The 22,802-nt window shown below is 36.8% G+C and overlaps 1 protein-coding gene across 1 annotated transcript in view; it reads left to right on the top strand.

Annotated features, from left to right (window-relative positions):
- LOC122041976 overlaps positions 1-20,419 on the top strand; it is a 76,333-nt gene extending 55,914 nt beyond the window's left edge. The window contains exons 11-12 of the mRNA XM_042601877.1: positions 10,599-10,703; positions 20,060-20,419. Coding sequence (XP_042457811.1) covers positions 10,599-10,703; positions 20,060-20,092 — 138 coding nt within the window. The 3' untranslated portion in view covers positions 20,093-20,419. The remainder of the gene's footprint in view (positions 1-10,598; positions 10,704-20,059) is intronic.
- Positions 20,420-22,802: the final 2,383 nt, after the last annotated feature.

Raw genomic sequence — 22,802 nt, 5'->3', positions numbered from 1 at the left:
GATGATTCCCGAGTAATGTTTCATGCATGCAACCCAGAATCGGAAAATCTCGAAAAATTGAGATTTTTCTTGATTTCAGGGTTAACGTACTTTTTTTTACCAAAAATATCCTCTGATTAGAGAAAAACATGAAAAAAAAGCAAAACGTGAATAAAAAAAGGAAAACATAAAAAAATATAAAAAACTTAAAAAAGGAAAAAGATGTCAAAAATTTAAAAAAGAAAAAAAAAAAGTAAAAACACACATAAAAACATAAAAAAAGAAAAGTAAAAAAAGTAAAACAAAAAAGGAAAAAAAGTAAAAATACAGAAAAATGTAAAAAAAAACGTTAAAAAAGGAAAATAATGAAAAAAGTAAAAAGAAACGTAAAAGAATAAAAAAAGAAAAACGTGAAAAAGAAAATTAAAAAAAAATATAAATATGATTGGTTTTGTGAGGGTATTACATTAAAATATTAAACTAGGTTATTTATTAAAACCTTCAAACAAATAAATTTTTGTTACATTACCTAGGTTTTAAGTTGAACCAAACAACATTTGGTTATATTTTATTCCCTATAATTTGGTTATGTGAATACTTGGTAATCACATAACCAAGGTTCTATATTTGATAACTTAAACCAAACACACCCCTATGATTTTTTTGTGAAAATGTAAATGAGATATTCTTAGCATGTGTACATGCCATGCCATTCTACTCATGCTAAGTAAGTCAAACCAATATAGGTTGAATATCCTAGAATCCTCTAAGAAGCAAGAATCGATTTGGACACCCAATATAGGTTGCGCCCAATCGAATTCAATAAATATTCCTTTGTGTCAATTTCCTAGCTACCAACTTTGTCTTTAATTGCCCCTAGCAATTAGACGATGGTAGGATCTTTTCAATGTTTGATCCCGTGTAGCAGCCCATTTTTGCTATAATTTACTCTTTGGCTCCCTATGATCATTTTAAAGGTGTTAGAGCTAATTGAGAATTTTTCTAGGGCTAATAATATATTTTAACTTGTTCCCTTAATCCCTTATCTTACTCTAGTTTTTGAAAAATTTCAGTAGAAGGAGCTACTTCTAATCTTCTCTCCAACTATTTTTTTCAAATGAATATGTTCCCTTTTTCCTTTGTATAATGATTGAGTTAAACTAGAAATAGCATCAATTAAATCTTCGGTAGGTAAATTCTCCACCTCACTTTCCATGCCGTCCCATCTAGATGAATGAGCTCCTCTTCACTTGAGCTCCTCTCTTCTTCTCTACATGAAGTTTAGATACCATCATCAAATGCCATCAAGCGCCATAAGTTCAAGATTGGTCTAGTATACTCTTTCTCCTTCTGATGATGAAGAGGATGAGGAAGCTATGGATGTATCATCTTGCATTGCTTTCATATTCCTCTCCTTAGGCTTCTTTCCTCCTACCTTGTGTTTCCTTTTGACCTCTTCTTTTCTTATTTTTTCTTTAATAAGGGGCATTTATACCATCTTTTTCATGGCAATTGAAGCACCTTACCCTTTTTTTTGCTATTCTTCTCCTTTCTAGCATCCTCCTAACATCATTTTTTTTTTATTAAACTTTAAATTTTTAAAAGCTCTACTTAACTTCCTTACCATGTAAACCTCTTCATTGCCACTCATGGATAAACATGATGATTTCAGTGGAGTGAGGACTACTTCTTCCCTGTACCCTTGTTTGCCATAAGAGCCACTCACCTTGAGCTATAAGCCTCTACTTCTTTCAACCTTATAAATCTTGTTTCATGCACTTCATGGTTTAAAAGAATTCAATTAAACTATATATATATATATATATATATATATATATATATATATATATCAAGCTTTTTTATACATAGAAGGAATTTACCATGGACACCCATTGTGAAGTTCTCTGGAAGACATTGATGACACTTCTAAGCATGTCAGTTTGAAATTCTCTCTCAAACACTCGTTAAACTATTGATCAATTCCTTGATTTGTGCTTGTAAGCTTGCTTCCTTCTCCCCTTTCTCCAATTTTAAATTATTTTGTGATCTTAGGAGGTCTTTGCTTGCCAATTTTGTGAAATAGCGGATTCAAATAGAACAAACATTAACCTATTCATTCACACTGAATATTTAAGAAAATTTCAAGAAACTAAGATTAGCATGTTGATTCAAACAAAATAAGAAAATCTTCAAAATAAAACACTCAATAATTTTTATTAACGGTACTTTTAACAAAAAATTATCTGTATTTATAGAATGAGCTACATAATCAAATTTGGGGAATATTTTTCAAAATTTGGATACTTTTGCCGTATTTGTCCTTAGTGTGATTCCAACGCGCCAAAAAAGAGCCTTGCTCCACATTATTCCCTAGGGTGGAAAGAATCCACCCTCGAATGCCCAACTCATCCTCGTTAGATGATGAATTACCAAGATATGGAATTGAGGGGGCGTTTGGTATGAGCATGGCAATGAGAATCGAAATGAGAATCATTGTATTGTGGAATGAGAATGGGTATGAGCATGGATATCACTCTTAAAAGCAATGCTTGGTTAGTTGCATACTTTCTATCGGAATAAATCAATATTTCCTTTTTTACCCTTAAAGGAAAATAAGAGAAAAAAATTAGATGTGAGAGAAAGATGAATGTGAGAGAAAAATATGATGAAAGAGAATGATGAGAGAGAAAATATGATGAGAGATAAAATGTGATGAGAAACAATGAAGAGAGAGAAAGTGTGATGAGAGAAAATGAGAAAAGAGAATGTGATAGAAGAGAGCATGATGAGAGAAGATGAGAGATAAAATATGATGTGAGAGAAATTATGATGGGAGAGGATGAAGAGATAGAAAATGTAATGAGAAAAAATGAGGGGAGAGAGAGTGTGTGATGAGAGAGATTGAGGAGAGAGAAAGTGTGATGAGAAAAAAAGAGAATAGTGAATGTGATGGGAGAGATGATGAGAGAGAAAGTATGATGAGAGAGAAAGTGTGTTGAGAAAAAAAAGGAGAGAGTGTGACAAGAGAGATTGAGGAGAGAGAAAGTGTAATGAGAAAAAAAAGAGAAAAGAGAGTGTGATGAGAGAGATTGAGGAGAGAGAAAGTATAATGAGAGAGAAAGTATGATGAAAAAAAGAAGAGAGTGTGATGGAAGAGATTGAGGAGAGAGAAAGTATGATGAGAGAGAAAGTGTAATGAGAAAAAAGAGAAAAGAGAGTGTGATAGGAGAGAGAAAGTGTGTGATAAAATGATGAGAGAGAAAATATGATGAGAGAGAACAAGGAGAGAGAAGTGATATGAAGAAAAAATAAATAAATAAATTTTGATATTTGATATTAAGGGAGAAAATTTTAGTTTTAGGTCAAGGATATTTTTGGAATAAGAGAATATTTTGATTGATGAAAATAGAGTAATGATTCATTGAAGGGGAGGTACATGAGAATGAGTTATTACCCAATTTCAAGGATTTATTCCCTTATTCCTATTCTTATTCCTATAATCCAAACATTAACAATGACAATCAATGATTCTCATTCCCATTCCCCACTCCTATTCTCCTAAACCAAACGCCCCTTGAATGTTTAACACTAAAGACGTCATGCGTTCAGATATGACTTGGCCACTTCAAACGATATGTATTGGGATTAATCTTTTTTAATAATCTCCACTAGTCCAATCTTGTGCACACATAATTTATTATGCTCCACAAGAAAATCACCCTTAGTTAAAATAACTCACAGATAGTCTTCAACGTGGAACTCCTTTGTGGCTTTATAATTAGTAGATGATTGCAACAAATTAGCATGCACTTGAGAATGACTGTTGCAATCCAATGATAAAATCGTAAACCTTCCCATGAATACGAGTCTTTCCAGGTTGTGGAAATAAATCAAGAGGGCCCCGTGGCTAAAGCTGAATAGACCACTTGAAATGGATTTACAGATTAACAACATTGTGGGCGAACTCAGCCTGGTATCAAGACATGTTCTACTAGACTTTGTAAAAGGTCACCTAATGAACGATTAACAACCTCAATTTAGCCATTGGTCTAGGAGTAATAGGCATTGTTGAAGCCGAGATTTGTATTCACCATCTTCCACAAACTTCGCTAGAAATGGCTAAGGAAATGTGTGTCCTGATTTAAGAGAATAGACTTTGGCAAGTCATGAAGATGATAAATTTCTCGAAAAAATAGTAGTGTGACATTAATTGCATCGTTTCTGAAAAATGATCCACCACCACATAGATTGAATCATTTCCTTTTTGTGTGTACTTGGCAATCCAAGGACAAAATCCATACTTATGTCAGTCCCCTTCATACAAGTTGGCCAACTTCTTTTCACAGGGAGGACCAAATATAGAATATTGCTGCGAGTCGTAAAGTCCTATCTCTTCCCACATGCCTTTCACCATGCAATTCTATTAAAATTTTGAGATGCAAGCTGCCATTTAGGATACATAACAGAATGCCTTTGAAAAGAACACCATCCTGAAAAAGGAAATCTGTGCACTTCCTTGCTTGCACACTTGCCAAAATAGGAGAAAAGAAAGGATAAGTAATATGCAAATCCTTAACTGATTCAAAACCTAGTACTTCTACAGTCAGTCGTGATTCACAACACAATTGATAACTCCAGCCTTATGTTTGATGACAAATGTGAATTGTTGTAAATAAGCCGCCGAAGATGCGTGATGACCCATCACCTTTGTGTTGACCATTGATATGTTTGAGGGTGTTATGGTCAGTGTATGTAACAAATTCATGCTGGAATAAATAATGATGCCAGTGTTTTACAACTTGAACAACTATGTAGAAATTCAAATTGTATGTACTATAATGTGCTCGGGAGCTAGATAATTTCTCATTGTAATATGCTACAGTCGGTCATTTTGACTCATATTTACCCTAATGCCAACTTTTGAAGCATCACAATGTAATTCGAAAGGCTGAGAAAAATTTAGGAATACCAAAACAGGGGTCATACATGCTTTGCTTGTCATGGGAGCCATGACACTATTTATTTAATAAAATGCATAGAAAATGATGCCAACCCATGAAACCCACGTACCTAAGTAATGATCCGAGTTTAGGGCTAATTTCGGACTGCTTCAACCTTCGAATCATCCACTGATAGGCTATCCTTGGACACAACATAACCCAAAAACAACACCAAATATGATAGAAAGACACTTGGCTATCGCCACATAAAATTGCTCCCTTTGTAACACACGACCGACTTAATATGGTGAATGTTTAGTTTGGGGATGAGCACTATAAATCAAAATATCGTCAAAATATATGACAACAAATTTAGTGATAAATGGACGTAGTGCTTAGTTCATCGCCCTCATGGATGTGCTAGGACATTCGACAGAGAAGGGCATAACCAAGGACTCATAGAGGTCTTCTCGCATCTTAAATGTTGTCTTCCACTCATCACTTGGTTGGATCTAGATGATTCAGTGGTATCTACTATTTCAATTTAATTTACTAAACACTGTCGCACCACTAAGTTGATCCAGCAAGCCATCTAGCCTGAGAATAGGAAACCAATATTGTATTGTTATGCTGTTTATGACCCGACTATCGACACATCTACCAAGACTCATCTTTTTTTAGTGTGAGCAAAGCAGGAACACATAGACTCAAGCTCTCGCAAATTTTCCCTTTTGCGATCAAGTCCTCTACTTGGCTATTGAATTCCTCATACTTGCTGTAGTGAGGTCCATTCAGTAGATTTGCTCTCGGAACCAAATGGATTTGACGTTGCATATCCCATCATGGTGGTTACTAAGGTTTAAAATCTCGACCAGTGCCGAGATTCCGACCTCGGACCGGAACGATACAATTTCAGTTTCGTATCGTGCCGTCCTAATATAATTTCGGTATTTTTTAAATATAAATATAAATGTATAGTAATATGTTGAATTTATATTTTAATATTTTCTCATAAGATGATACCTATTAAATTTTTATAAAAAATATTTTAAAAATAAGTAATTCTTAAAATTTAAAGCTAAATTTAAAATTATAAAAATAATTATAAAATTATTTGAAAATTTCAAATTATTTTTTTATGTATTTGTAAATTTTTAATTTTTAAAAATTTATTTGAAAAAGAATTATATATATGTTTTTTAATTTTTTAGATTATTTTAAATTTATGTTTAATTTTAAAATTATTTAAAAAATTTTAAATTATTTTTAAAAATATTTATAAAATTTTAAAATTATTTAAAAATTTGAAATAATTTTTAATATTTTATAATTATTATTAATAATAGTTTATTTATAAAAAATAGATATTTAAAAAATAAAAAATTAACTAAATCAGAAAAACTAAAAAAAATCACGGTTGCGGTGCCTCGAGGAGATCATCGCTACATCGCGATCACTACGGAGAGTTTTAGGAATTTATAATATTTTATTAGAATTTTTTAGAATTTTAAATTAAATTTTATATATTTTAATGGGTTAATTTAATTATGATTTTTAAAAAATATTTGATTATTTATTTAAGACCACTCCCGCGAGGCCGCGGGGGTCATGCGTCCCCTTCCGCGTTGCAGGCGGGTCGCGTGGCTCCTTTCGCGCAGCCACGTGGGTCACGACACCCCTCCTATGCGGCCACGGGCATTGCAAAGCCCTTCCTGCGCGGCTACGGGTGTCGCGACACCCTTCCTTCGGGGCCGTGGGGGTCACGATGCACCTTCGACGTGGCCACAGATGTCGCGACGCCTCTACGGCTGCTACGGGTCTTGTGCCGGTGTCGGTCAGTGGGAGGAATGAAATGTTTCGTCTGTTTTGGACATTTCGACTGGCTCAACACGAGATCTCAAACCCTGTTGGTAACTCCTTTGGCAAATTGACAGGAAAAACATCAAAAAATCGCATGACAACATCTGAAATAGTTACTTTGGGACTCGCCTCGCCTCGCCTCGCCTCGCCTCTGTCAAATAGAATAAATACCATGCAAGATTCTTCCATTTCGTCTTCAAACTTAGATAATAGATTAGCTTTTGGTTTACAAGTGGTAGGCTCTTTTGTGGGTAGCAACATAATTTTTTTTTTGATCGGAACATGAAACTATTAGTATGGTTTGGACGATCACGATGTACTAGTCTGTCATATTACCATGGTTTCCCCAATAGTAGGTGGCATGCATCCTTGGTTACCACATTGTACCAAATTTTATCTTTGTAATTTTTTCCAATGTGAAATCAAAGCTGGTTCAAAGACTCATACCTTTCCTTTTGCAACCAAGCGAGTTTAGAGGGCTTGGGGTGTTCAGTCTTGACGCTCACTTTTTATATTAAATCTTTATACACCACATTTTCACAACTTCCTGAATTAATCGTGAATTTATGCACATTTGGTTCGTAGTCATTTGTCATCCGTCCCTTTTGGTGCAAGATAAGATCGCCACACCACCTCACATACTCCTGTTCTGCTATGTTATCATTATCTCCTTCATTCTCGTCATGAACATTTTCATTTGTGCCAATAGTTTTATGTGTGCCCATCATCAATGAAGGTCTCTTGCCATCCCTTTTGCAATCTTATACCTGGTGTCCCGATTCACTATAACTATAACATATGACATTGCTTCTGGGGTTAGGGTTACTATATGAGGAAGGAACACTTTTCAAATATGTTTTTGTAGTTTGGCCCAAGAAATAATTTTGGCCTTGGTTATTCTTGAACATTGAAGTTTATTTTATTGCCACTGTGTGCTGGCACACCCTCTTAATTGGGTCGCCACTAAGTGCACCTTACGATCTTTTGGAACCTCCACATTAGCTATCCAATCTAGAAACTCAATTTGTAGGTTGTCATAGAATTCAGGGATATCAATACGAATCTGAGCCTTCCACTGTTGATTGTTATCACGCATATGGTCAATTGATATTGTTGGCCTCCCTCTAGGTTGTTGGAGCTGCCTGGCCTAAAGGTGGTCCTCCTTTGTCTCAAGGCCCTTTTCCACATGTTGTGGACTAGGATCCTGATTCAAATTCAAGTTTCCAAGTTACATCGTGAGCCTGATGAATTGTTCTTGCATGTGCTGTTGTATTTATTGGAGTCGCTCCGCAATTTGTTCACGGTCATGAACTTCCTCTAGTAGTGTCACTCATTGATCTTTTATAGATGACATGTCGTAGGAAGCATAACTTGACTTTCATACCAACTCATGTAGCGGAAGCGAATACAATTGGAATCAAATTTTGATTTTCCTAGGTAGATTTATTGCAAAATAAAATTCTACTAAAAAAGAAAAAAACCCAAATTTAAAAGTATGGCTAAAGGAATTTACCTGAAAATTCATCAATTTGGACACCTTTTGCCTTTTTTGGCCTTATAATGATCCCAATGTGAGGTATCTTGTAGCACATCATTTTGCCTCCGTTATTCCCTCATGAATTTCAATTAGTTTTTCTAATAGCTCCTTTGCACATTTATATCTTTCAACTCAGTTGATCTCATGTCTGCCAAGCACACTTAGTAGATGATGTTTAACTTTTGAATTTGCCATGTACTCCTTTTGCTTCTTGGTCCATCTATTATCTTCTAATTCTTCCTCCTCATTGTCCTTAGCTATTTCAAAACCATACTTCATGATTAGCATCATATCAAAAATGATTTTAAAGAATGCCTCCATTCTTCTCTTCCATATAGTGCATTTGCCTTCAAATCTAGGTGGATGAATGTTGGAACCGATCATCTTTTCTTTGGGGCTTTCCGGCAATTTGTCCAATGAGAAGCTCCTTGTCTCTGATACCAAGTGTAGCTAACATTCTTGTATTTAGAGATTATAAAAACTTGTCAAGATGTTAGCTTGATTAGTTCAAATAATAAGCAATGAAAATAAAAAAAGAAAAGCAAACAATGGACACGAGCTTATAACGTGGTTTGATAGCTCATAAGCTTTTAGTTCACGACCTATTGGTCATTCAGGTGAATCACCCCGAGCTCTCTCCTTGGTTAGCTACCAGAGGTGGAGAAATCTCGTCAAAGCATTTGAGGATTACAATAAAGCACAAGGGAAAGATTAATAAAAGATTACAGTGGACCTCAGAATTACTTAGAATATTGCTAGAAACGTTAAAATTCAACCCTCCATCGACTCTTCGTTTTATAGCTTTCTTTTAACCTATTTAGCTTGTTCACTGTTACTTCTTAATGCCTAACACTCGATTGAAAATCTTCACTGTTGATTTGATCAATTTGGTCCACTGTTGCCATAAGTAAATCTAATCGTTGTTGTTTTATCAATGACATCAATGACTCTCCATGCTGGTACTATAGCAACAGTTGGCTGGAATTCATCATCAGTCAACTTATCCTTGATTAACCATGAACAAAACCATGATAAATCAACTCACACTCAGCCACAAATTAAATCATTTTGGTTGGCCATCTAGCCTCAGTTGATTGCAACTAGTTGACCAATAATTCATATCAATCGACTAGCATTACCATGATCTAGTTAGAAATCTCAAATCTCCTCATTTGGGCTTTGGGGTTTCACAAGCTGACTAATCCAGTCCATCAAGTTGATTGGACCATGTACCATGAACAAAGCTCCCTTTTGTTCAACAGTTGTTGAGGCCACGACTGCCATAAGTCAACTGCATTCAGTACCAATCAACTAGTACTCCAACTTCGACCACTTTTAAGGTCGAGTTCCCATATGTTAAGACATACCTTGCCTAAGTACATTTTCTCTCACCGCTCAACTCCCACGGAGTTGTGCATTTGCATTGAAGCCAACTTTCTTTAAGCCCCATGTCCTTTGGATACACCTCAGCTCTTCTCTGTGTCATCCTTTATGCTTTTTCCTTCTAAGTCCACTTCTCCAGCTCAATTACTCAGATGCTCCTTGTCTAGTAATCCCTTGGATGCTCCACACCATCCTTCATCAATCTCCATGGACCTCGAGCCATTAGGTGTTTATCGACCTTGGCTGTGCCAAGTCATATCAATGTGTATTCCTTCAAATTCTGCAAGACTTAAATACACACATAAAACTAAAAGAATACTAACTTAAACTCTTTGCCTACACATAACACCTATGACTGTTTCCAATCAACAAGGAAGCCGATTGCACTAATAGATGTTTCATTGGCTAGTAGTTCAAGATAATGTTTTATTTATACCTTTAAATAGGGGATAACTTAGATACGGTTTAAAAAGAACTGTTACTAATTTGTCATGTAAGGAATTGGAACTTTGGTGCTTAACTCATCCTAAATTCATTATTATCTATTTACAATGCCTTGTGGCCATTATGATTGTATATGTGACAGTAATTGTGGCAAGTGCTTTGTCTTTATACTTTTATTCAAATATAATACACCTTTTGTTCTCTAAAGAGAAGAATTTTTCTTCTGAAAACTGCTTTGTTTTTTTTTTAAATTACTCTAAAAAGATTGGTGGCTGAAATCAATGGCCATTAACTTGAAACTGGAATCCCATGTTTAGTAACAGTGCTTATTCTTTCATATTATGGTTGTAACATGTTTGGGGTCCATTCTAATCTCTTTCCTGTTCCTAACATTATTTGTGTTATATCATTTTCCCATATATATATTTAAGCTAAAATGTGCCCTTTGATGTTAGCTCAATGATCTACTGAAGGAAAAATTACAACCATATATAAAGAATATTGAAAAGGGGGAACTTCAACAACCAATAGTGATAAGATCCAATGCTCAAGAAAAAAAGGTTAGTATTTATTCTCTATTTTAACAGGAGTACTTATATGGAAACACAATTTCTTACTATTATGGCCTTCTACAGCTTTATGATACTAAACTTCTTAGTTTTTCTTGAATGATTAAATCTCCCAGTTGTTTTCTTGAGTCCTCATTGTTGTCTTTGAGATTTATAAATATATTGAAATAAAGTATGATTAGGTTCTTCCATCCTATTTATGTGGAGTTCATTGGATTTCAAGATTCTGCATCTATGAGCATGTCTTTGTGGAGTTTATTTTAACAGTTCAATCTCATTGCTTCCTTCACCAACCAGTCTACTTTTTTTTTAGTTTTCCTCTCTTGGACATTGCCTCACCGATACAGACACTGTTTGCCTGGCCTCATGACTTTTGTACCACCTCCTTGCTGGCACTTGGGATTCTTGTCTCACCCTTGATTGCAGACTTCATATTTGCATTCCATCTCCACAAACAATCTCCTCCCACCCAATTCTTATGCTATCTCTAGGACTGCTGCTATTGCTTTTAGTTTCACTTCCAGTGGATAAGTGGGATCTGTAGTTGTCATGAAGCCCCTTATCCACTCACTTCAATTATCGTGAATGACTCCTCCATATCCCAGCTTTACCAAAAAATGGAATATCCGCATCATTATTCACTTCTCATGAGTCTTGGTTTGGTGGCTTCTATTCTCCTCTTCTCGCTGTGATCTCCACTGCTCTGCATTTAGGAAGTTGTTAAACTATCCTCAAGATTGCTACACCTGGCTTATTTGGTCAGCTGAAGTTTAGGCTGAATAAACTCTAGTTTCTCCATCTCCAAAGAGACTAGTAGATTGTCACGAATGTCAGTGACCAGCGCTGTCCTTTCTTATGTTGCGCTTGATCCTGCCTCTCAGATCCATCTCGCTGAAAAATCTATTCTCTTGTTTCTTAAAACCCCCTGTTAAGTCCTTCATGCAAATGGACCATCATTGAACATGTGCATGGTAGTTTCATCCTTCTTCAGACATTCCAGACACGAGCTTTCATTAGAGATATACCTTTTGCACTGGTCTGTATTCAATGGGAGCCGATCGTGGAGTGTCTTCAATAAGAATGCACATAGTTGCTGAGGGCCAGGTACCTCCACATTTTGTGTCACTCCCTGGAGGCATACTTGTCCTACGAAACGGATGGTACCCTGACAATGGTAGAAATACAACATGATACATGACCACATAGCTGATACAAGCACCACCACACAAGATAATAATAACCAACTATCAAATGTAAAGATATACGAAATCCACTCAAAACATAAAACTGAATAGACTGTGTCGGCACAACTTATACATAACAAATACCATAACCAAAATAGAATATCCAACAAGACAAAATCTACACACAAGTCAATTATTATATGAAATGAGTTCGGAAAACCAAAGTGCAAGCAAATGGAATACGAAGAAAAATGAGAAAACTCTTGATGTGACACGAGATCGGCGGACAAGACCTCCAAGCAACTCCATATATCCTTTATCTGCTACCTGAAAGAACATAAATGAGGTCATGAGTCCAAATGACTCGACAGGTAATAAAAGATAGTGTATGATCTAAGTGTAAAGAGATTCAAAGGTATACAGTCTCAAAGGTAATATCAACATAAATAACAGTAAGAATATAATAAATGCACATACCCCAATCTAATCCACCAAGTATAGAGTAATAGAGAGAAATAAATAAGAATCTGTGAAAGTACTGCTTATAACCACATGAGCAACATGTATAGCATATACATACTAATAACATGTTTGCCAATATCAAGCACATGCAACAATCCGTTTCTCAAGAATATGTTGAAGGATCGAAAATGTGTAGAAGGGAGGGGGGTTGAATATCGCACGTTAAAAATTATTTCCTTTTATTAAAGTAAACAGCGGAATAGAATAGTAAAAGCAATACAAGTGATTTGATTGGTTACTTAGTTCGGAGCCTATGTCGACTCCTACTCCATGACCCCGCGATCCTTGATCGCACCGTTAGATAATCCATTAAAAATCTCCTTTCTGAAACCTTCGGAAAAGGTAATTCGTACTAGAGTTTTACAAGCAATTATGCAAGCTAAACTTAAATTTATTGATAAATAATATTTGATATAAAGATCGTCGGAGCTTGTTTGTTGTCGTAGCTTGCGTACATAAATGTAGATCAGTAGCAACACGAACAGAGAGGAAGAAGATCAAAAGTTTTGTTGAGTTGTACCATTGGCTCGGACCTCGAGGTCTTTTTATAAGTTGCATTCGGTCGACCGAAAAGACGTTCAGTCGACTGATTCGACTGATCAGTTAGGTCGACCGATCACTCTATCGATCAACTTATCACACAAATTTCCATCCTTGTCGAGGTTCGATCGGTGCCTCATTAATAGCATTTATTGTTCAGTCGACTGATCAATCTGATCAGTCGATCGATCAACTCAATTTCCATCTTCGCTGAGATCCGATCTTCGTGTCATTAAGTGCATTAATTGTTCGGTCGACCTGGTTCGATTGACTGATCCTTGAAACTTCCTTCTTCGTTGCGATCTGAATTTGCCACTTCATATACCAAAATAGGTTTGATCGATCGATCAATCGATCTGTGGGTTCGGTCGACCGATCCTCCTGACTACCAAGTTGCTGTACAATTTGAACTTGACTACATCAGCTAGGTTCGGTTGACCGATCCTGCTATTCGATCAACCGATCTTCAGTTTTTGCAAAACAAAGTTAGTTCAATATAATAATAATATGCAAACAGAGTTAGCACAGTATGAAATAATATAAGAAAACAGTAAGACCTGTCTTGATCTCAACTTGAAAGCCTCTCGATTTCCTCAATTGGATCAGCGACCTAGGGTTTATCCCTTCCCGAAAGACGACCTCCTGATCGCTCCACTCCAATTGCTTACCTTAACCTACCTGCCAAACATCGGGTCCTTCAGACCTGTTTGGACTTCGGCTTAGCATCAGATCAACTTACTAGGGCTTCCTCTCGTTATCAGGTCCTCCAAACCTATCGAGTCCAACTGCCAGGTGTTAGGTCCTCGACTCACATAGACTTTCCTTCCTGACTTCCACGATCTGCTAAGATTTTCCTACCTAGCCGTGACTAGGGCTTTCCTGGTTGAGTAAGCAGCCTGCACACTTAGTCAAATCATCATATCACAATATGACTTAACTTGAACTTTTGATAACATCAAAACTCAGATTTGATTCTGGAGCACCCTGCACCAACATATGAAACATATCACAGGCATATGTAATATATATAACAGCAAATGCAACACATATCACATGCATATGCAGCACACATTATGCATATGCGTAGTTACTCCTACACCATTCCTGCTATCACGACTCTCGAGTGGTCGAGTGGACAGTATGCAAAATAACTATCTATCTACATAAGAAGAGGGGTCACTGCCTGCATGCAAATTCAGCTACCACTACCCCAGTGACCGAGTGGACACGACATGACAAACTACACGCAATTTCAGCTACCACTATCCCAAGTGGCCGAGTGGACACGACATGACAAACTACACTCAACTTTAGCTACCACTACCCCGAGTGGCTAAGTGGGCAAATACTACGACTGACGACTCTCTCAAGCACAATGGAGACATGGTTGACAACATGCATACAATGCAATGATGAACAAGATATAAATACTTATAATCACAAATATAGTCATCATTATGCAACAATATCACAAGTATATGCAGAAGTATAAACTCTGTATGTATAAAAGAAACTAACATATGTCTACTAAACAACATGAATAGCAAAAGAAACTGTATAGACATCAAGTAGATTATCTCTAAGGTCAAGCGCATAAGTATCAAGTTCACGCTAAATAAGAATATAGTCAAGGTAATAAACTACCAATCAAACCATACTCATGCAATAAGGTCAATATACTAAAGAAGTCAAGGAAGGAAATACCCGCTTGATGTGTAGATCGTGCTGAATGTTTTCACCTCTAAGAGTCTGCTTTAAATTAGAATTCCTGCAATGTAGAACACAAATTATAGGCAAGTTCTACCGTAAATCGAGTAGCGAATCCTACTCCTAAACTGATTAAGAACACTGATTAATCCAACCTAATGATCCAACCCCACGTTACTTGTACACCACAATTTACTTAATTAATTGCAAATCAATAATTAACTAATTGTTTAATCCATGAATTAATTCAACTACTTAACCCAACCAAACCACATCTATTAAACCAAACTAAATTAACGAATTCATTAACTTCGTTACCGCTTCTCTTCTTCTCTAGCGGCTGTTCACTGCTCTAGCAGCGACTCACGGCGACTGGCAGAGCAATTGCAGCATGACAACTGATGAAACGAAGAGGGGCGACATCAGAGGTTGGCTGCGGGGACGGTGAGCTGGCTGCTGGCAGAAACGACTGGGACAGTGACCATGAACTAGCTGTGGTGGCCGTGGATAGCCACCCGTGTATGGCTGTAGTGGTTGTGGCGGTCAGAGCAAAGGAAAGGCGGCGATAACTGGTTGGGCTTGACACCAACTCAGGGGGCGACAATGCACAAGGAAATGGGGAAATGACAATGACTGTTACTCGCAACGGAGGTCGCGATGGGAGGAAGAAGGGGTCGTGGCGCACAGGGAAATGGCGGCTCTCGCAATGGTTGGCGGCGTCGCCTCTAGCAAGGGCAACAACTATGACATCGCCGATCTAACCTCACGCGAAGGAAGGTGGCCGACACTTGGGAGATGGGAGAGGGGCTCAAGAGTCATGGGTCGGGGAGAAAGAAGGATTGAGAGAGGAAAAAGGGGCGGCGGTTGCGGCTGCAGCTGCAGTTGCAGCTGGATCAGGAGGTAGGGCAAGGGAGATTAAGAAAAGAAAAGGAAGCCTAGGTTTTATATTTATATCTTAGGTTAATCAATTATAATCTTATGTTAATTAAATCAATCAACGCCTATTTAAGTGATATTCCAAACAGGCTTCTTCCAAGCCTAATAGATTTATCCCCTTAAACATGTCATACGAATTTAGTTTAAATCCTAAAAATTTTCTAAAAAATTCCCAGAAAATTTTGCAAGATAATTTCTTAATTAATACTTCTTATGTAATTATTATTTAATTGCTGTATTTAACACTTTGTATGTATGCTTCCAGCACTTGTGCCATTTTCTCATTTTCTTGATTAACATTGTGTAGGCTGTCTTCACTGAGTAGTGACCACCGCATATCAGGTTCTTCATTTTGCACTCCTGTACTGGGCTCCACTAGTTTCAGCAAAATGTTGGCTGGGAACTTCCTGTTACTCCAATTGCAAAACCCCTTCTCACCTAGCAGATCTGCTACCCCACTGTTGACTTCCGCCACCTGAATGACCTAAACTGTTGTAGCAGTCAAGGGTGTATCTTGGAGAAGCTAGTTGTCTAACCAGAACCTAACGATTATCCTTCCTCCTACGCTCCACCTCTCACTGCTTTTGAGCTCCCTTCATGCCCTGCACATTGTTTTCCATGTGGCTCTAGATCTTGCATACTTGTCTGCCATCACTTGTGTCCACAGATCATTTGACTTGGGTAACATGTTAAATCAGTTTTCCTTAAGTGCCGAATTCTGCTGCTCCAGTTTTTTGAAACCCAAGTTCCCTTCATCTTTGGCCTTGTGATCTTGTTCCAATTGATGATATGCATCTTATGTTCCTGATCATTATCAACCTATATAAGCTCCTGGATAACTTCTCTAAATGCTTGTATGTTTGAACTGAGATTCTTCATTCTCGAATGCCAGATTGCATGTTTGAACTTCTTGTGTTGGAGGAACATGAGTTGTAACATGCAAGTCAACTCTGGAGGACGAAGCTAGATTTTAGGTGTGGGGGAGATTTCAATGTAAAGGAGCCTATGTGAAGCTTCTTGCATTGCGACTTCTAGTGTGGAGGAGCCAGCATGGGGCTTCTCTTGATGCGATGAAGGAGCGACTTAAAGGTTTTCATATGAGCTCTCATTTAGGAGCTCAATGCTCAATTTGGAGTTTAATGTGAAGAACTATTTAGAGAAGTCATAGCTTCTTGCGGAAGACGTTGACAAAGAAGCATCTCACAACAAAGTTGTGAAGGCTGATATCATGTTTCACTTGCTGTATCGAGGATTTTGTAGCTTTTCGCATGCCTGTTGCCAAGCATAATGAAAAATTTCACACGTTCCACCATCATAGCTCAAGTTTCTAATTATTACTCTTGGTATAGTTGAGAAGATGGTCCGCCACCAGGAATGTCTTCTTGCATATTAACATGTTCCACTTTAAAAAAAAGGACAGTCCAGTGTACGAAGCTCCCGCCATGTGGGGTCCAAGGATCCATTGTATACAACCTTACTTTGCTTTTTGTAAGAGACTATTTACAGGATTCTAATCCGTGACCTTTAGGTCGCAAATAGTATCGGGATCACCTCTATCCATTCCATTAGCTGTGGTAAATGTTCTGCTTGTTTTGCTAACTTTTGATTTTTCTACTGGATGTGATCTGCATATTGCAAGTCTTGTATGTTGCAAGTCCGATGTCTGGAACTACTTAAGTTGATAGGTTTTCTGTTGAGGCCCATATGAAAAATGAGTGGGCCAATCTCCTTGGTTAAGGTTTCTTTCGCTGGCATCCCTAATATCCTTGAGTGTAAACCATCTTTAGTCTGCCAATGCAGTCCATATTGAATGGAGTTTCTTTCATCTATTGTCTTGGTTGCCTACTGCTTGTTCTTCTTATCTCTTCCCACATTCCTACTTGATAGGATAACTTGCATCCTTTGCTCCCCTATTATTGGCCTAGGACAGAGAGGGATACTCATTGAAGTTTCTTTTAGTACTGTCGTCTTCATAATCAACTAGTGATGCAAATCTCGTGCTAGTTGATCTCTGTCAATTCTTCATTTATGTGAAATACCAAGTTCTTTTATTCTTCTTCAAGATTTTTGGTTTCCTTTTTGTTTCTGCACGATCATCTGGACCATATTTTATCCACTCACTTTGAAAAAATGACTCTCTCCTCTTGGTTATTCCCTTCCATCTGCCAAAGCTTGCGCTCAACTAATCCCGGAGTCCAAAGTTTGCGCTCAACTAATTGTGGAGGTGGGCGGCCCTCCCCTTGGTTCACCCACCGGGTAAATCCGAAAGCACGAGCTTTGAGCTATACCCAGGCCATCATCTCTTGAAGACAAAAAGACAAATGCCTCAGCAGGGAATCAAACCTGGGCTATAAAATTCTCTCAGTCATAAATTAAAATTAAAAGTTAGATCTAAGTGTGGGTGTGATGTAAAGTTGATGTGTGAAATATGCAGCTGAAAATAAAACTAAGCAACAAGAATAATGCTAATTGCTAACAACAAATTTTATGTGCTTTGGAGATCTCTACTCGATTCTTTTTGCATATGGTGCAACGTTTTTCCCGAAGTAAAAAATTCAGTATAGATTAGTCGACCAATAATTCTCTTGCAATGTTAGTTAGAGTTCTATATTATTTGTTTACAAGATTCCCTTCAAGTAGCCTTAGAGGACTATAAATTATAGATCAATCCTTTCAATGTAACTTTAGAGGATTACTAACTCTAGATCAATCTACCTGAACATCATATAAGATAATCTCTAAATTAACATTAGAGCATTGATTAAAATCACGTGCCAAGTTAGTCGAAACATTTCGTTCCGTACGGCGACCGACACTGGCATGACTCAGCACCAGGCCCAACGACAACCCCGAAGGCATCGTGTGACCCTTGTGGTCGTGCCAGAGGGGTCACGCTAATGGGGTTGTGCGACCCCTGCAATAGCATCGGAGGGGTTGCGCGACCCTCGTTGCTAGGCCGAAGGGGTCGTGCTACATCAACGACCGCGCAGGAGGGTCATGCGATCCCTGCGGCTGTGTTGGAGGGGTCACACGACCCTGCGGTCAAGCCAGAGGGCCGCGTTGGGCACGCGAGCGAGCGGAGCAGTGGTTTTTTTTTTTTAATTAAGGGCAAACTTAGGTTGATTTTCTTAATCAACTCCTAACTATGATAGGGATAGTCTAAAGAGGCTTAATTAAATCTTAATAAAATTATCTAATTAATTATATATTTTAATTCTAAAATATATAATAAATTATTTATTTATTTATCTCTCTCTCTCTCTCTCTCTCTCTCTCTATATATATATATATATATATATATATATATATATATTATTTTAAAAATATTTATGTTAAATATTTTATTTTTAGTTAATATATTTTATATTTAAAAAAATATCTAAACCATATCGGTATGGTATGATATGGTACCGAAATTGTATCGTTTCGGTCGTAGACCGAAATTCTGATACTGTTCGAAATTTTAAACCATGCTTTAGAGTATTATAATCTTTAGATCAAGTTTGAAGAATTACAATTTTTCTTATAGACCGATATGATTTAAAACGTGAAAGAGAAAGGAATATACTAAAGTCCTATCTCTCTCTTGATAATGTAAAAGAAGCACGAAAGTGACAAGAAATGGTTGGCTCTCTAACTTGCTCCTATAGTTGCCTCCACAAATGACTTTCCTTTGTGTGGAACAGACTCCTGTCTTTCTCTGAGACTCTTTGTGATGCATCATCCGAGCCTCCTGCCTTATTCTTTTGCCTTCTTGATGATTGATCAAGCAAATCAATCATCATCTTAACCTCTTGTTTGTGGTGTATGGTCCCCGTCTTGTTTTGTGTTTTTGTTTCTTTTTTCAGTTGGGCAAAAATTACTCCACAATTCAAGATATGGGTTTGTTTTTTCTGTTAGAAACTTTTTTGATTGCATAAAGTATAGTGCTATAGCGACATTGTCAAAGGTTAGGAAATGAAGTCAGAGGCTTATAAATGTTATTTTGTGATGGTCTGCTTAGTCTGAACAAATAAATCTTTAAAGGCTGCAATTGTTGACTATGCCCTTGGTTTTCCTATTTTATTCAACTCCATGCAACTGATTTACTCGTACACATAGGAACCAGTGCATCGAGAAAACACTGTTTCTGGACTTGCCAACACTACATAGTTATGAGAAGTAGATTATAAGATGTGAAGACTCTTTTGCTAAAAGGAAATGTGAAGTTTGTTTTAATGGTTTAAAGCTTTCTTGTTCATACATTTCTTGTGGATATATATTGTGGTTTTAGACAACCACAATATAGCCAAGCCAATGAATTGAGTGCAAGATTTAGCATCACAATGAGTTCCCCACACTCCACCTTCTTTCTCGAACTAGTTTATTGTCTAACTGTTTGTTGTAAGCTAGCAATTTTTGGTTTTTTTAAAATTATTATTATTATTATGATCTAAAGTTGCGCATCTCTCAATTCAGAGGAAGACTGCAAGAAGATGGTTTTTCTTTTAGTAGAGGCGTCTCTGGTGAAAATTTATGGAGCTCTAATTCATCTTTTGCTGGAGTTTTCGGTACAATTATTAGATATATATTTCTAGTTATATCACTTGCTTGTATGGATAAGTTCCAATTTGAAATTCATTCTTTCCCATGCCCTTTCCCCTTTTCTTTGCTAAATTTACTTAAATACATTATCATCATTTTTGAGGCCAATTGTATTCTCTTGTAAAAAATTATCTATCCTATGCACGATACTTTTCCTAAACGTGGGCAAAATTGTTTTAACAGATTCTCTGTCAAACTTCTACAGATTTAAGTGGATCTATCGTTTGTGAACCATGTCTTTTGGAGCACACTTTTGAATCGTTACTATCAATTTTTTTTATCCAATTCTTCATGTTTTAACTTGAAAATTCAGAAGGTTCTGATATAGCAACAATGAGTATGCAATATTCATGGTCATCTTTTCAGTATGGTGCATAGGCATACAGAATGAAAACTTCATTTACTGTAATTAGTGGAGGCTGATGAGGATGAACATGGAGGACTGTTATTCCCATTAAAGACTGAACTTGTCCTGTTATTGCCAAACCCTTAACCCTTAATCGTTTCTCCTTCCCCTCTACCACCCAACCTATGCGCTTACCCCTTCTCTTTCTTTGCTCCTCTCCCCCTTCACCTCACAGGTCTAGCCTCCCTTAATGCTCTTTCTCTGCACCACCCACGTGATTTGTTCTCTATGATTCTTTCTCTTGTTTGCGAGATTTGGGGAATGACCTCTTCTCCACAAGACTTGATCAGTAGCATAGCAAAACACTGGGGACGGATTGGCGGAGGTGTTGGGACGAGCAAATCCCCTTTTGTCACCTTAATTAGTAGCAAAACAGTCGCTGCTCCTTCATTTCCTTATTGTGAAACATCACTATGTGAGAGGGCTACGGAGTTTAGCTTTGATAACTAGATATTCTCATCCTTGTTAAATCCTCAGAGGAGCCCTAGTCACTTGTAATCTGAAAACCGTCTTCGCTTCCTAGTTCTCATGCATTGCCACTGCAAGTAGCGAGCCCTTGCAGTTAAGATGGTCTCTTGCTCAGCATACAGACAGCTGCAAATGATGTTTGCCTTCTCTTTGCTGCCTATCAGTCGCCTGTAACATGTGTGCATTTTACTTGCATTTGAATGTGATGCAAAATGCATATGTTGCCTCCCTTATCGACACTATGTTCAAATTTGAAGGGATTGAATATGCATTGCAAACTTTGGCGAACGTGCAACCAATTCAACAAAATGAATTGATGGCCAAAGGAGATAGTGGAAGTCTGTTCGATGAGGATGGAAGACGGAAGATAGAGCTAGGGGGAAAGGAAAAAGATGCCTAAATGTTAAAATCCATGCCTCCTTTTTTATACATGTGAGAAGGGGACGTTATCGATCAGCAATAAAATAGGTAGTACCTATTTATGTCAATGCATTCAGCACTAATCATGAGTTGTACTACTCGCTGTGAATTAGCACTAATTGAGACATGGCACGCAGCATGAGTAGGGCTAGGGGTGCATAAATCCTTTCACTAACCCTAATCTTTTTTTTTCCACAAATCTTACTGAATGCTTCGTTGACAACTGAAAACCTAGCGGAAGGAAGGTTTAAGATGACGATAGAAAGCTGAGCGTAGACTTTGCCTTGAGGTCGTGTGATTGTGCTTTTGATGGTTGGGATCTTGAGAGTAGAGTGGAGACCACACGGAAGCTTCTCTTCGCCTCTACTTCCTTCTTGTTGAATCATTGATTATCAAAGGGGAATTCTAAGACACAGTCTCTCCATTCGCTCCTCAATCTTTAATTTTTTTCTTTGAATTATAGAATTGATTCAATACCCTTCTTAATTTTTTTTTTGAAAAAATTATTTTCATTTTTTGCTTTAATTGTTTTAGTCATTTTATTTCAGGAAGAAATAGAAGCGGTTAAATATTGATTTTTAGTGGAATAGTTATTGAATTTGATTAACTTTCCGAGTTTATAATTTTGCATATTTAAGTACTATAATATCTTCACGAAACTTATTTGAGTAATTTATTATTTGTTCTTGGAGGTATGTTGATTATGAAGGATACCATTAAATATATTTGAATAATTAATTTCTTTACTAATATTTTTTAGCTATAATTTCTCATTCGATTTTCAAAGAATATGATTCATTCAGCTCCAACAACAAATTTGGTTGTTCAAGCTTCATTAAATTCAAATTAAATCCGAAAACAAATTCATTAAATTCAAATTAAATCCCAAACAAATAATAAATAAAGGGGATATTATGTAAAACAATTTGATTGAAGATGAGAATTTATTTCACAAGTAAAAAAAAAAAGAGATTTTAATTATGGTAAAAAATGATTGAGAATTTATTTTTTACCTTTATTACTTGATGAAAAATTATATATGGAGCTTATAAAAGAAATAGTTGCCTCATATCCTAATGTACGAATATCCATTTACATTATTAGAAGAAGATTTTAATATGTTTTGTAGACGTGGAATGTCTGAGTGGACTTGTATATCAAGAACAATAGTAAAAAAGAATTGTTTTGCAATATATGAGGCTGAGAAGAAAAAATTACATGGTTTACATAAAAATGTATCAAAGATTAATCTCACGATAGATTTATAGAGGTCAAAAATAAAAAAAAAATAGAGCATTTGGTATCACTAGTCATTAGATTGAC

The sequence above is a fragment of the Zingiber officinale genome, chromosome 2A (assembly GCF_018446385.1).
Source record: "Zingiber officinale cultivar Zhangliang chromosome 2A, Zo_v1.1, whole genome shotgun sequence".
Lineage (NCBI taxonomy): Eukaryota > Viridiplantae > Streptophyta > Magnoliopsida > Zingiberales > Zingiberaceae > Zingiber > Zingiber officinale.
This window is presented reverse-complemented; position numbering and strand designations above follow the sequence as displayed.